General features: G+C 35.6%; 1 protein-coding gene across 3 annotated transcripts; it reads left to right on the top strand.

Annotated features, from left to right (window-relative positions):
- Nucleotides 1-369: 369 nt before the first annotated feature.
- LOC117332486 (sodium-dependent glucose transporter 1-like) lies at nucleotides 370-13411 on the top strand. 3 transcript variants are annotated; one of them, XM_033891410.1, is made up of 5 exons: nucleotides 370-660; nucleotides 1264-1369; nucleotides 9380-9740; nucleotides 11289-11574; nucleotides 12236-13411. In XM_033891410.1, exons 3-5 carry the CDS (start codon nucleotides 9384-9386, stop codon nucleotides 13345-13347), a joined length of 1755 nt encoding a protein of 584 aa, XP_033747301.1. In that variant the 5' UTR covers nucleotides 370-660; nucleotides 1264-1369; nucleotides 9380-9383; the 3' UTR covers nucleotides 13348-13411. The 3 variants fall into 3 exon arrangements, with proteins under 3 accessions (XP_033747301.1, XP_033747302.1, XP_033747300.1); XM_033891411.1 differs by having other exon boundaries at nucleotides 1253-1369; XM_033891409.1 differs by lacking the exons at nucleotides 370-660; nucleotides 1264-1369 and adding an exon at nucleotides 4880-4990.
- The last annotated feature ends 2096 nt before the right edge of the window (nucleotides 13412-15507 follow it).

Raw genomic sequence — 15507 nt, 5'->3', positions numbered from 1 at the left:
GAAATACACCAGGATATATAAAGCTTGTAATGTATGTAAATATTATGTTTATAAACATGTTTAAGCTGTAATTACGTCGTTAAAGTTTCAAATGAACATATCACCTGATGTGATTTTTAATTGTGAATACTCTGTACATACTACTGCATGCCCGTAAGAAAGAGAGCCATTGTAACTTCGAGGAGATCTTCTGTTGAAATTTTATTTATTTATTTCATTTTTTTCCGACATTGCTTCAATTATCGTCCCATGTCCGATACGTTTCGGATACGAACAAGGCTCCTCACAAGAATTCTGATACTAAGTATAAAGTTTAGAGGGCATTCATATATTACTATGAACGTCTGTGTCATACACAGTCAGGGATGCTCTTGACACGGTTTACTCGCCATTAGCGGCCGATGTTAAGGCCTTTCGACCTTTCAGTGCACGAGACGGGTAATCTATACACAGGAGTTTGACACGTCCCTGAATAAGTTATCTGGGGTCGGATTTGGGGTTAATATTTCATTCTAGGTCACAGGAACGTGTCAAGCACCTGTGTTGACATACATGTCTAAGTCCCCAAGTAGTGGTTGACATAGGCTTCAATCCTAAACAGATAATGGATCTTTGGAACAAACTTTATCGCATTAGGATGTAGAGTTACACACACGACAAGTAAGTATACATAAGTATATAAAAATATGCTCAACTGTTAAGTTTTTCCGACATTTGACATATGTGTTTAAAAGTCCAAATTAAAGTTGTAATATTAGATGGCAATACCATAGGTAGAATAGATTTTATCGATACTTCAATTAGCATGTCGGTATATAGATATATACAAATATTAACACACACACAAAAAATTAATACTAAAGGTACAACATACAACATGTATGTGTGTAATAGCGTCTTGAATGTATTTCGTAAATGTTTGAGTGAGTATGCAGTCGGGCGGTTCGTACGTACTCTATATGCGTGTATGTGTGTGGTGACACTTAAGGAGAAATTACAAGCGGCCTACATTAGGTGTATGTTGTTAAAATTGCACAATATTATCAAACCTCTATTGTACGAATGCATATCTGAATGGTCTGTTTACAATGGAAGATCCTATCGCCCAGCGCGGCCGCTACTGTCTTTAACTTGGATAGCTGGTTAACCATTTAGCATGTACACTGTACCTATCGACAGATCGTATTGACAGGAGGTCATATCGATATAGACGCTATCAAAAACATAATACACACTGTTGATATTCTAATAGTATGTCATTAGGAGCAAACCCTGGCTTCCGGAGATACACTGACCAGTACCCTGTTTGAATTGACGTCTGCCATCTCAACACGCCGACAGACAGGCGAGGTTCAGATTCGTCTAAAAGGTGAGTTTGCATAACAGCACACGTGACTTTTAAAAAGATGTTCAGTTTATTTACCTATCTAATCTACCTGATACATAACAATGTGTTTACATGTAAGAACCTTATGCAGATTCTGGCTGATCTTGCCAACTATAAAATAGAGTAATGTGTTTATATTGTTGAGTAAAAGCATACAAGACATTGACACCTTTCAATACAAATTGTTGAAAAAAGAATCTTCAACACACAGCTGTTTCGTCCTTCAAGGACTCGTCAATAATGTTAGGGACACCATACAGGTGTTTGTCCTTTAAAGACCCGTTACTGATTTTAGTGACATAACGTCAGTGATGTAAGGGACACCATACAACTGTTTCTTCCTTGAAGGACCCGTCAGTGATGTTAGGGACATTTTATATCTGTTTTGTCATTCAAGGACCGTTCAGTGATGTTAGGGACATCATATATCTGTTTTTTCCTTCTAGGACTTTTCAGTGATGTTAGGAATATAATACAGCTGTCTCGTCCTTCAAGGACCCGTCAGTGATGTTAGGGACCCCACACATCTGTTTTGTCCTTCTAGGACTCGTCAGTGATGTTAGGGACATCATACAGCTGTTTTGTCCTTCTAGGACTCGTCAGTGATGTTAGGGACACCACACATCTGTTTTGTCCTTCTAGGACTCGTCAGTGATGTTAGGGACATCATATATCAGTTTGGTCCTTCTAGGGACTCGTCAGTGATGTTAGGGACACCATACAGCTGTGTCGTACTTCTAGGACTCGTCAGTGATGTTAGGGACATCATACAGCTGTTTTGTCCTTCTAGGACTGGTCAGTGATGTTAGGGACATCATACAGCTGTTTTGTCCTTCTAGGACCCGTCAGTGATGTTAGGGACACCACACATCTGTTTTGTCCTTCTTGGACTCGTCAGTGATGTTAGGGACATCATATATCTGTTTTTTCCTTCTAGGACTTGTCAGTGATGTTAGGAATATAATACAGCTGTCTCGTCCTTCAAGGACTCGTCAGTGATGTTAGGGACACCACACATCTGTTTTGTCCTTCTAGGACTCGTCAGTGATGTTAGGGACACCACACATATGTTTTGTCCTTCTAGGACTCGTCAGTGATGTTAGGGACATCATATATCTGTTTTGTCCTTCTAGGACTCGTCAGTGATGTTAGGACATCAAACAACTGTTACATCAAATTTACATTTACACTGCAGCGCCACTATATAACTTTCCCAAGCTCACTTGGAAGTTATGAGTCCATAACTTCCAAATCTTTATTATGACGTCATTATTATAGTGACGTCATAAATTGTAACGTCGGCGATAACGAAAGATGGCTGTTCAAAAGGCGGTTGCGTCTTTGACGATAATAATTTGTTAATTCATTATCAGAGTAAAATTCCTGGATATAGTCTTTCAAATTCGTTGTCAAATGTAAATATAAGCATTGAACTGCTTTCATTTGGAAGTTATGGGCTGATGAATGCCAACTGGACAAAGGCAAATTCAACATGAAGCGCTAGCGCGCTTCATTAAATTTGCCTTTGTCCAGTTGGCATTCATCAGCCCATAATTTCCAAATGAAAGCAGTTCAATGCTTAAATAGGACTCATCGTCGATGAGAAGGGCCTAACGTGTTCGCATAGCTTAGGAGGGCGACTAAGGTACCTAAACTAGACCTAGCAGATGTCAAAATAGTATTGGATCGAGACAATAGTCCCCGTCGATGACCCATTCTTAGCGGTATTTAAATTAAACATGGTTTATTTCTATAAATACTTATAGCAAACTGGTATATCTGGTTTGGAATTTTTTGGAGACATTATTAAATAAAGGATATACTGGGTAATTTAAGATAGGGAATTCTGATGGTAAAAGTTAATTGTTTATATACATGTAGCATTGTATAACACGGGAGGCGGAAAGGGCAAAAACCGATTAAAACCAGATCAACGTAAGAATTAAAACTAATACACATCTTTTCCAAATCAACATATGTCATGGAATAATTAATGTTCAATACCAAAACAATAGACACGAAAACAAAACCAATAGATACAAATTCTAATCAGATGACAAACGGAAATCAATTGACACGGTTGCGTCACAATCAAGACATCTAAACCTGGCGTTGTGGTTTATTCTACGTCATCACTATTTTTACGATAAGTGATATTATTACATGTACACCTTTCCATATTTTACTCTATATAAAAGGTAGACAATAGAAATGCTATTTGAAATACACCCTCCAAAAATGCTATTTATCAGGTTAATAGTCGAAAGTGCTATTTACCCGGAATGAGCGCATTAATATTTTCGCGGATTTTGTTTTGCTTTGTTCATTCTGATTTGCTTCGGATCGTCTCTACCGCCATCCCTTGTATGAGAATAAAGTCCGAAAACTCTTTCGAAAACGTAAGCGCTACAGGAACATTTCGGAAAATGGCTTCATCTACAGGATTATATAATCTGGATGAAGACGCGTTGGAGAGGATTGTTTCTGAAAGACAACGACAACGACAACGCTAACACACAACAGATAATGCTTTTTGTTTTGTTTTTATTTTTGTTTTGTTGTTGTTTTGTTTGTTTTTTGTTGTTGTTGTTGTTGTTGTTGTTGATTTTAAATTTACATTAAAGTTTGATGATTGAAACAGACATTGCTTTTGCTTTTATTACTAGTCTTGAACAAATTGGAATAATTTAAATGTGGGTACTATAATAAAACATTATTGTTATTTCTGGAAATAGCACTTTTATTGTCCCCCTTGAAATTAACTATTTCACGAGGCTTCGCCTCGGGAAATAGTTAATGTCTCGGGGGACAATAAAAGTGCTATTTCCCTCACACCCATACAATAACTGTATACTACATCGACAAACGCTACCAAATTTTGAGAGTACGATTGAATTTTCTATCAGCAAATTGTCTTTTTCATGTTGTGAACAATTTTCACATCTTTCTGTGTGTTGGATGTTTTTCTCATCAAATATACGTATTTCATTATATCTTATCACTACTGAATTTTTTTCCCTGAAGGAACAGGTGATGCACCTCTCTGTAATGGAATCGAACATATATTTCACTCAGATGTGGCATATCAGACTTGCCATACCGATTGTTATGTATACAGCTGTTGTTATACAATGATAATTATTTTCATATAGAGTTACATGTATGCAAATGTTAAACATTCCATATATGATGTATATTAATACTGACGAAATAATGCAAGCTGTCACCCCTTCACTTAAGTATCAATTCAGTAAATTGAACTAGCGGTTAACATTAATCTGCTATACAAAATGTCGGATTAATTTAGATTTAGTCGCACGTGTGTCATTATGTATGTAACCGCACATGCACAACTCAAATTTCATTTTGTTTTATATGTTTCTGGATATATGCATATATACATATATTTACATTCTGTGTTGCATTTGTCTATATGTCGTTAGTAAACCAAATTGTATTCATGAGACTGTATACTACAATTTACAGTGATTCGGTCAGTGTAGGAATACAGCTCCAGGTGTTGTAGGTTAAACAATGGCCGCCAGTTACATTCGGCCTAGAGAGCTTTGGAATGCTAGCATTTAAAGTAACGTCACAAGTTATGTGAGTATTATTTTATAATGAGAAAAATGTAGTCAACACGAAATTATTATAAGCGTTATTCTAGATCTATACGAAATATTATCAAATTGTCAATGACGTCACACTCACAGGGGCTCGTTCCGAAACAATAAAAGAAAAGTATTTATAAAAAAAAATCTTGTATAAATATCGGGAGTATCGACATGGTTTCCTGTTGTGTATGTGTAGGCATAAGCCTACTGGATTTTAGTTTTGTGGTTATTCACTGATGTCAAAGGCCTACCTTACAAAATCGAGCCCCTGTGAAGTTGAAAATCGTCTGCTAAGTTAGCGACACTGAGTTGACCGGTTAGACTGGAATCTGTTTCGAACGAAATATCCTTGGAATCGTTTTCCCCTACTGTCAAGACGACTTTCATTTAGAATTTAAGAGCTGATATTTTTCTTAAAATAACGTAAATCCAGTCCATAGAAACATTTATAAGTGTTTCCGAGGAATCGAGTCTGTCCTGGGCAATGCCCGTTCAACGCCGCATCACTTCTAAATGTTAACTGTATATCATTGCGCAAAAAAAAAAAAAAAAAACGGTTTCGATTTTAAACAATCAGAAATTATGCGATTGTGAACAATTTGACGATACCTACAAACGTATATGAAATTTAAAACAAAAGCCAAATTTGTACAAAAACGATCTTATGTGCTTGGTATTAATAACGTCATCAGGGACTATATTATTCCTTCTGGAAATTTCGGCTGTTCCGGTATTTGAACTTGATGACGTCAGTGATAGGGTAAGCGGCAAATTTAAACGCCCCCCCCCCCCCCCCCCCCCCCATTATCTGCCATGTTGTTTTAGCGCGGGAATATTACTGTGCACATAAAGTGGTGACGTAGAATAAACCACAATGCCATTGCACGTCAGTTTGTATATGCTGCAAACGTGTCTATATTGATTTCTGTTTGTCAACTGATTCGGTTTTGTATCTTTTGGTTTAGTATTCGTGGTTTGGTTTTGTACATTTTAATTTTTCTACGACATATGTTGATTTGGAAAAGATGTCTATTAGTTTTAATTTTTACATTAATTTGGTTTTAATCGTTTTTTGCCCTTTCCGCCGCCCATAACCTATCCACAAAAAGTCGCCATATTGGATATTTAGAGTTATGTGCCCCTTAATCGGAGTAAAGACACTTCCAGTTTACATAGCGTAGTATAGTGCAATGAACCGTGACTTCGATAGGGTATTATCAGTACCAGATCTAGAGTGCTCCAGTATCACCAAAATTGGAAATAATGACCCATAACGAGTAGGTTTCATAACAATCTACACTACTTGAAATGATTATTCAGAAGATACACAAGTGAGTAGGGAAAAAACGACATAAACAAATATTTAAATATAGAATGGCGGGACATTAAACGAAACTGAACACATGAATGATGTGTAAATGATCTTACATAACTGTACGTGTCATTTAAGGATTGAAAATTATTTTTATTCAACATTCATGAGGTCATAACAACATTAGCTTCTGGGCATATTCCATGTATCGCGGAATACATTTCATTTCTTATATTTACATTGTGTTTATATTTGATTTTATCGGTTAAAGCACACAATGATAAAAATAAATGCATTTTTTTTATGTTTTTACCTGGGAGTGACGTCAAATAGATAACAACCGTTTTCGCGGGAAAGTGTCAGACAGTTCTTGGCATAGTCTTGCGTCAACCGTCATAACATCATCAACACAGACAAAATGTAGTTCCATCTACAACATTTATACTCCGAGATTTTTGGAATTATTTTTATGTTTTGAACATTAAGAAAATCATAACATTGGATTTATGCAAATATTACATGGATCGTGTTTATTTAAAAGAACAGGAGAAGAAGAAGAAATCCGACGGCGGAGAGTACTAACCGTAGTAACGCGGTCCCCAAAATTACTACACACCGTGATGAGTCTAATGTTGTTATGAAAAATGAAAACAATTTTCACCAATTCTTTCAAGCAAGCTGAATGTAAATATACTGAATTAATTAAACGAATTCGATCATTTAAGATGTCACACACCTTCATCAGATTATTGAGCTCGTTCGGTAATGATATTCAATTTGGCATGGACACGGGTGTGATTCTATGTTTCGTAAAATCAGTGTAGAAGTATTCCCTCAAATTATTTACCTGTAACGCTAGCCGTATATCGAATAGAATAGTACGTTTTCACCATCAGGACAAAAATATGACATATTTTATCGATGACGTCACAATAGTCCTTTTATGCGATATTTATGATGCGATAATATTACATGATAGAATGTGTAGATAAGTCGATCTAAATATCCTTAAAAATCCATCCATGTATTTGATAGATATATGCAATAAATGATATAATGGGTTGATATGTGCATATTCGGCGTCAATTACGACCCTAAGAAAACACTCCACGGGCATAGTGGCCCGTTTAAAGTCCAATAACTGACCTTTGTGAGCTAGGCAGTTCCCTAGAGCATTGTACTCATGACAGCCGTGACAAATTGCCCATTAATCTTTACACCGATAATATACCAAATCTCAATGTGTAGTCATAATTATGAAAAAGGTTTTTACTCCCTTCTAGGTATGCATATTCGTTATAGCAATGCTAAACGTGTTTTGATTGTTAATGCTAAATCAGAAAACAAACAAGTGAATAAAATATATATATCAACAAACCCCAATTAAAAAAAACAAATCAAAGCAAAAAATAAATAAATTATTATTACCGACATACCGTTATAAAAAAACACTCTAAATCGAATGATAAACAAAAAGATATATTTGCATGGATACAACTGAAAGAGTACAATGGAAATAAGACCACGTGTTCCGGGAGAGAAAGCGTCTTCTGTTTCTAGGTCAACTCCGAGTCACAATCTCAAGTGAGAGTTGGGATGGTGATAACGTAACCACTACGCATACCAACAAGCATTGAAAACTTCTAACTTCATATCGCTTAAGGAAATGTAAGAATGATGAAGGTCGGGATTTTGTTTAAATTGGATGTCAAAGCAGTGAGATAATGAAGAAATATTGTCTACATAATTGTGGAAACAATTATAAAGCTACACGTGACATCAGCAAAAACAAGAGAGAATACAGACATAAAAAGGAAACCATACTTCACACTCAAAATCGACAAATCGAGGACAAGATATGAACAAAATCTAGAAGTGGAGGTCATGTATACACTCGTAGATAGATGTGCTGATACACCGTAAGGTTTAAAGTAATAAATGAACTGAATCGGAAGGTACTCGTCTTCTGCTTCGTCCACAACACCCGCCATACAAATCTAGGTCAAATCCGGTTAATAATTTATTATATATATATACTAACAACTGTTATTGTCTTTTTAACGAACATCACAATTAATCCCGTGTTTTAATTACATTGTCATGTGCTATCATCAAGCTTGCTATGAAGCATATGTTGTATCTACATTTTGTATTTTGAAAACAAATTCATCCTAAAATATGCAATTCGGTTGATTTTCTTTCGTATAATCCTTTAACTCTGAATGTAGGGGTTTACTGACCGAGATTCGCCGTTACCCTTCAATACTACAGTTGAGTTCACATGAAAAGACTATGGCTCTGCTCCAAAATGGACACATGTGTAGGATAATATCTAAGATCAGTTATTATGTATAAGATCGGTATAAGTTATTGGATAAAATGTTTAAAGGAAATATTTACTTGTATGAGGTTTTGTACTATCCAGTGTTGGTTTTGTTTTTGTGGGTTTTTGTATGGCTAATCGACAATTTGTAGGTTGTAATTTTCAGACTCAGAAGAGACACACAGACGGATAAGGTTAACAAACAACGCTTGGATTTTATATGTAGATTTATTCGTAAATTTAAAAAAATCTATAAAGCAACAAAACACGAAGATAATACCACTCGAAACGGTGGTTATATAAGTTGTTGCCTTTAATATGCTATTGTTAGTTTGTCTAAATGATTGTGTGTTTACTGTCTACAACGTTCCAAAACTAACAACAAGTGATACGGGTATTCTTACATATTCAAATACAATAAACACATTTTTCTTCTTTTCTTTTCTTTTCTTTTTATAATTATCATACAAATAGAATATACTCTAGCTCACCTTTCAAACTCACCAAAGTTTAACAAAATTTTATTCCAAGTTCCAAAATATATTTTAACAATTCAAGTTATTTTGATGGACGTTTAACTATCATATAAGGTAGCTTGTCGTACTACTTCTAAATGCACGTGTCAGATTGTAGGCCTTATCTTTGAACTGCGTTACAAAGCCGTTACTGTTAGCTATGCCATTTCTACAACTTTGAATTGTTCCTGACCTATATATTAACCACTGTGTCTATCTATTATACAGGAAAATGCTGAGAAATAGTTCCGCCAGTGAATTGGGTAGTTTGGCCCGTGTCGTTAATAGTCAGCATGGTGTTCTGGACCAAGAGGACAGCATTGATAACCATCACGTGGAATTCACGTGTCTACTTGATTCAAACGGTAACGGAAATGGTGTTCTCGCCGAGCATCGGACACAGAAGGACGTCAATGCGAACAGTCATATCGATGCAAACGCTGAAAAACGTACCGGAAGTGTTGAATATGGACCAGAAATACTTTTTTGTACAAGAATAAACAATTTTCATTCAAAGTTCAAATCGGATCCAAACTTTCGACATAAATTCCTCTACAGTGTGTGTCTTGTTTTGTCTTTCTTTATTTTGGTAAGTAAATTTCGTTTTACTCAAATATGTAAATTTGTAATGTATTTTCATAATATTACTTAAATGAATTTAATTACGCGTTATTAGGCGTGCACCTATAGAGTTACAAAACGTCGTTAAACAATATTTTGTAAGTGTCCGACATCTTTCATCTGATTGATATCAAATCATTTTTGCTCTTTTGTAACTTTATTTTTCATCCTTTGGATCATATAATACATTTTCCACGGTCGGTAGTGGTGTAGAGTATTAAGCTATATGTAGTGTATTTAGCTGTGTGTAGTGTATTTAGCGATGTGTAGTGTATTTAGCTGTGTGTAGTGTATTTAACTGTGTGTAGTGTATTTAGCTGTGTAGTGTATTTAGCTATGTGTAGTGTATTTAGCTGTGTGTAGTGTATTTAGCTGTGTGAAGTGTATTTAGCTGTGTGTAGTGTATTTAGCTATATGTAGTGTATTTAACTGTGTGTAGTGTATTTAGCTGTGTGTAGTGTATTTAGCTGTGTGTAGTGTATTTAGCTATGTGTAGTGTATTTAGCTGTGTGTAGTGTATTTAGCTGTGTGTAGTGTATTTAGCGATGTGTAGTGTATTTAGCTGTGTGTAGTGTATTTAACTGTGTGTAGTGTATTTAGCTGTGTAGTGTATTTAGCTATGTGTAGTGTATTTAGCTGTGTGTAGTGTATTTAGCTGTGTGAAGTGTATTTAGCTGTGTGTAGTGTATTTAGCTATATGTAGTGTATTTAACTGTGTGTAGTGTATTTAGCTGTGTGTAGTGTATTTAGCTGTGTGTAGTGTATTTAGCTATGTGTAGTGTATTTAGCTGTGTGTAGTGTATTTAGCTGTGTGTAGTGTATTTAGCTGTGTGAAGTGTATTTAGCTGTGTGTATTGTATTTAGCTGTGTGTAGTGTATTTTTATGTTTGTAAAATACATTTATAGTTGGTGGACCTTTTGAGCTTATTGACTAGACATATAATTTGATATCGGGACCTACATTTGTGATTTTAAAACGAAAATGCATTTAACTAACTAAACTCCCTTGGAATCGGTTATGCATTGACATTCACTACTGTATGTAATTTGTACTGAATGATGCTAATATCGTGTGCGTCTTTGTAGAATACTTTTTTTCCAAACCAAATTTTGCGCTACTGATAAGATGTGACCGATGTCAACCGTAGTTTGTTTTATCTATTGGGGAAGTAGCTGATAAATATAGATATAGCTAATAATAGCTATATAGCTACATTCAAAATATTACAACATCCGGGCTATTAAGTGGGATTGGCAAATTACAATACGAGGTCGACGATACATCAGTAATACTTTATAAAGTATGAAAAGTCAAGTAGGAGATATTGCTTTATTCATAATTTTATTTAAATACGAACTTGCATGTCTAATTTCGTTCAAGCTTTGTCCACGTTTATTGGTTTTGAGCAAGGTACAGATTCGTTTACACACAGGTACCTGTACTAGCAGTTGGATATTGTTTTTGACCGGAAGTGAAGTAATGTCTGCTTTTTGACATATTGTATGTATATTACAGGGATGGATGCTGGGTCAGGTGGGACCATCCCTTCTCGACTTGGAACTGATCACAGGTGTCACACTGGAAACGGCCGCCTTCTATGTGACGTCACTATGTGCTGGCTACATGGCGGGCTCGCTATTGAGTGGTGTTCTGTACGATCGCCTTAATAAGTTTTTACAGATGTGGTTATTCCTGATCGGCTTGTCAGGAACTATCTCTCTCGTCCCGTGGTGTACTCACTATATAGGGATGCTGGCAATGCAGTTTCTAGTGGGGATCTTCCAGGGCTGTATAGACACAGGTATCCTTGTTTAATTCCAGCTCCCGTCATCTATGTGACACTTTTAGCTTGTTGACAGTTTTAAACAAAATGGGAGGAGAAATAGAGGTAAACTGTTCTTTTTGTGTATTCTTTCCGGAAAAATTAATGACATCAAACCTTACAATTACGACTTAACAGAAAAAAAACTTCGATTATGGTACAATGACATTCATAGCGTACATGAATGCCATCAATGTTTGATATTGCTATACAGTGGTAATGCTAGATAGTAACACAGATATAGATATTGAAGCTTTGTCAACCCAATAGGTAATCTGATAACTGTCGCGTAGTAGGAATACGTTGTACATTCTACCAAGAACTGAACACACCTGTACGTATTAGGATAATTGTGACACGCATTCATATCGAATATGTATTGTAAACGTACACATTTTTGTCCCGTCAGATTTTAGGGCATTATGAAATTTCAACCAATCATTTCAGTGATGAATTTGCTCACCAACAGCATTGCAATAGAAAAAAATGGACTGTCGATTTAATTGGCGCAATCATTATCTAGTCTTTTTCAGCAGGGAATTTAGATGGCTTATCTGTTATGTTTCTCACACTATATTGATATCGCTAATTAACCGAATCTTTGTCCAATTCTATAATTTTGTCATTTTTCTTATTGCAGTCAGCTGTGCAGAGATGGTATCGATATGGAATAAAAAGACCAGTCAGTCGTTCATGCAGGCTCTTCATTTTGGTTTTGCAGCAGGTGGGATTGTTTCCCCTCTAATCACAGCGCCATTTCTAGCCCAGAGAAACACCTTTAATACACCAACCATCCAATCTCCCAATTCTAGTGTTGTTCTATTGACTTCAACAGTCAAATATCAGGAGTTACATTCCACGACTCTTAAATATAGCAATTTATCTAATATTTCATACACTAATTCAAGTTTGGAATTCGTGAGCGATACAAATTCGTTGGAGGTGTCTATGTCAACAGAACATTCCGAAGAATACGAAACATCTCGTGTGCAGATAGCTTATGGAATATCTGGTGTAGTGGCGTTCGTGGTTTCTCTACCATTCTTATTAATGTATATACGAATGCCTTGCGATTTTATCCGCCATGGATGCGAAGACAGAAAAAGATCAAATAATCCCATTCCCCTGTCAGTAAAGCTTGTAGTTCTAATCAACATGAGTACTCTATCAGCCCTTTATACGGGACTAGAAGAAACGTTCGTGGAATTTCTTTCCGCTTTCTGTGTTGAGCAGGTACGATGGACGAAGACACACGGGTCTTTAGCTACATCTCTATATTTTGGCTCTATAGGTGTGGGGCATTTCATCAACATATTTACCGTGAGGATGTTAGATCACGTGAAGCTGATGGGTGTCAATTGTTTTATGTTAATATTAGCGATGATTGTAATAACGCTAAGTGCTGATAACGTGTTTCACGCCGGGGTGTGGATTGCACCTCCTCTGGTTGGCCTGTCTCTTTCTATCATATATCCCATAATATTCACATGGACAGAAGATGTGTTTTTACCCGTGACCGGACGAATTTCGTCCTTGTTCATCCTGACAGGTGCAATGGGCAGTATGATCAACCCCATCATACTGGGAGTACTAATGGAGGAACACAGCCCCATGTGGTACTGCTACCTCCTTCTCATAGAGAGCATACTGCAGTTTGTCTTCTATTTGTCGGGGTTAGCACTGCAGAAATTCGTTAAGACAAGATTCCATGATGTAAAGACACAGACAGATGAAAATCATATCAGTTGTTGAATATATAAGTTTTTTTTTTGCTGTTGTTGATTTTATAAACATATAGTTATACTTTTGTTCTGAATATTGTTGTGTTATTAACGCCGCATACTTCCAAATAACCTAAAATTCTAGTTACACGCAATTGTCATGTATTAATGGCAATCAAGGATGTTCGTTCACACTCTCCTAACATTAAAATGACCGTTGGACTGGATGCTTGACCGGGGCATTCCTTGCGACATCAGTGTATAAAAATACATCGCGAGATTTGTCATGGAGCCGAAAACTAGGCTACGACACGTACACTCCAGATAAAGTACACACATGGCCGTTGTTTACATATCGAGTATACATGAACTTATCTAATGACGCTGTCATTTGAACATATGAGCAACATATTCTCGGAATAACTGAACAATATAAAAAACATACAACTAAATACTTAATTTTAAAACATAGCAATATGCATACAACAAAATATCGATAAAATTCAGACTGGTGAAGTTGACAATGTTCGTGGAATACGAAAAAAGCTAACAAATCTTCGTTTTGGCAGGCCCACACTTTCAGCGTTCCGCCATTTTGTGTTGACTGATAACCCGCCCGTTGCATTGTGGGACTAATTTACATAGAAACTTGGTCCGTCGGACCCAGTTATTATTTTTAGGAATTTCCCGTATACTTTCACAAATACACATTTGCTTCTAGTTTTTGATTCGCGATAACTAGGTCGGTCAGGTTTATGTTAAGTCTAAAAACTGTAAAAAGGTCAAAACTTAAACATTTACATACATTTCTTTGGGAGTATGGGGTTTTAAAACGTACATAATTCATCAATTACACGTATTGTTTAAACGAACATAGATTAAAGAATCAAGCTCCTTTAAAACACTTAAATAATAATTCAAAATGTGAAGACAACATTTTTGCTCAAACAACATTTCAACAAACGAAAACCAATAAAGTTTAGCTGAGAAAACAGCATTAAAAGAAGGCTAAAAATAGAGCTGATGGAATAGCTTAATAAACGAAGCCAGTAGAAGAGAGCAGAGGAAGCTGCATAGAAAACATTTAAGCACTGAACTGCTTTCAGTTTGAAGTTATGGACTTAATAATGCCAGTTGGACAAAGACAAATGTATTACTCAACATATCGGACTTCCAGTTTTGTTTCTTCACATTTTTACTATTGTTTCCTCAAAAATATCATCTCAAAGGCACAAATCGGATCTCAAATGTAAACTAGATCAATTGTATATTCAATTGGTAGAGTTATGGTCTGAAACAGTAAATATCGACGGAAATCGCTCCCGTAACTATGGAGCTCCCTGAAACACATCCGTATCCATGGCGTAACGTCACAATCTTCGATAATACAATGTATATTCATAAATTAAATTGGACAAGATCCTCTGTATATGGTATGATATTCAAAAATAAGATTTTAATGTAAACGCAATGGGAATTTCGGAGTCAAAATGCGAGTGTAAAAACTAAAAGTTTATATGATATAAATTGATAAGGCACTGCTCATAATATAGTTAGAATCCAACGTGTCAAATAAACAACATGCAAACACTATTTTCGAGTTTCAACCAATTGATGAAAATAAAATGTAACTTTATCTTAAGTTCGTAAGTGGATAAATTTAATGACCGCGCATCCGAGTTTAATAATAAACTTACAAAAAAAAAACGAAAAAAAAAGAAAAAAAAACGAAAAAAAAAACTTGAATGTGATAATTATGTGTGCATAATAAATTTAAAGTAAGCGCACATTGTATACGTTTGATTCAAACATACTTCATTTGCTTCCAAAGCATAATGGATTAGGCACAAGTGATTACAACAACACTAAGGTGTTCTTCACAATACATAATTGATAAATTGAGAAATAGCATAAAGTAAATACTGCTTTTTTTAAAACAAATAATTCAGAAAGATGTATATCATATCATATCATATTACCGAAACATTTGGTTTGTTTTTAAATAATTTTGCACACTTCTTAAAATGTTTGTGTTTACATCTAATGGCAGATATTCATTTCCTTTGAGCAGTGAGTGACAAGCTCATGATTTCAATTTTCGAAATTAGAGAAAAGGGTACGTCTTTGTAAAATATAATGAGGACATGTAAAGAAGAAATGATGGGCATTCCAACAGGGATTTCCACAAGAA

Source organism: Pecten maximus, chromosome 8, assembly GCF_902652985.1.
Source record: "Pecten maximus chromosome 8, xPecMax1.1, whole genome shotgun sequence".
Taxonomy (NCBI): Eukaryota; Metazoa; Mollusca; class Bivalvia; order Pectinida; family Pectinidae; genus Pecten; species Pecten maximus.
This window is presented reverse-complemented; position numbering and strand designations above follow the sequence as displayed.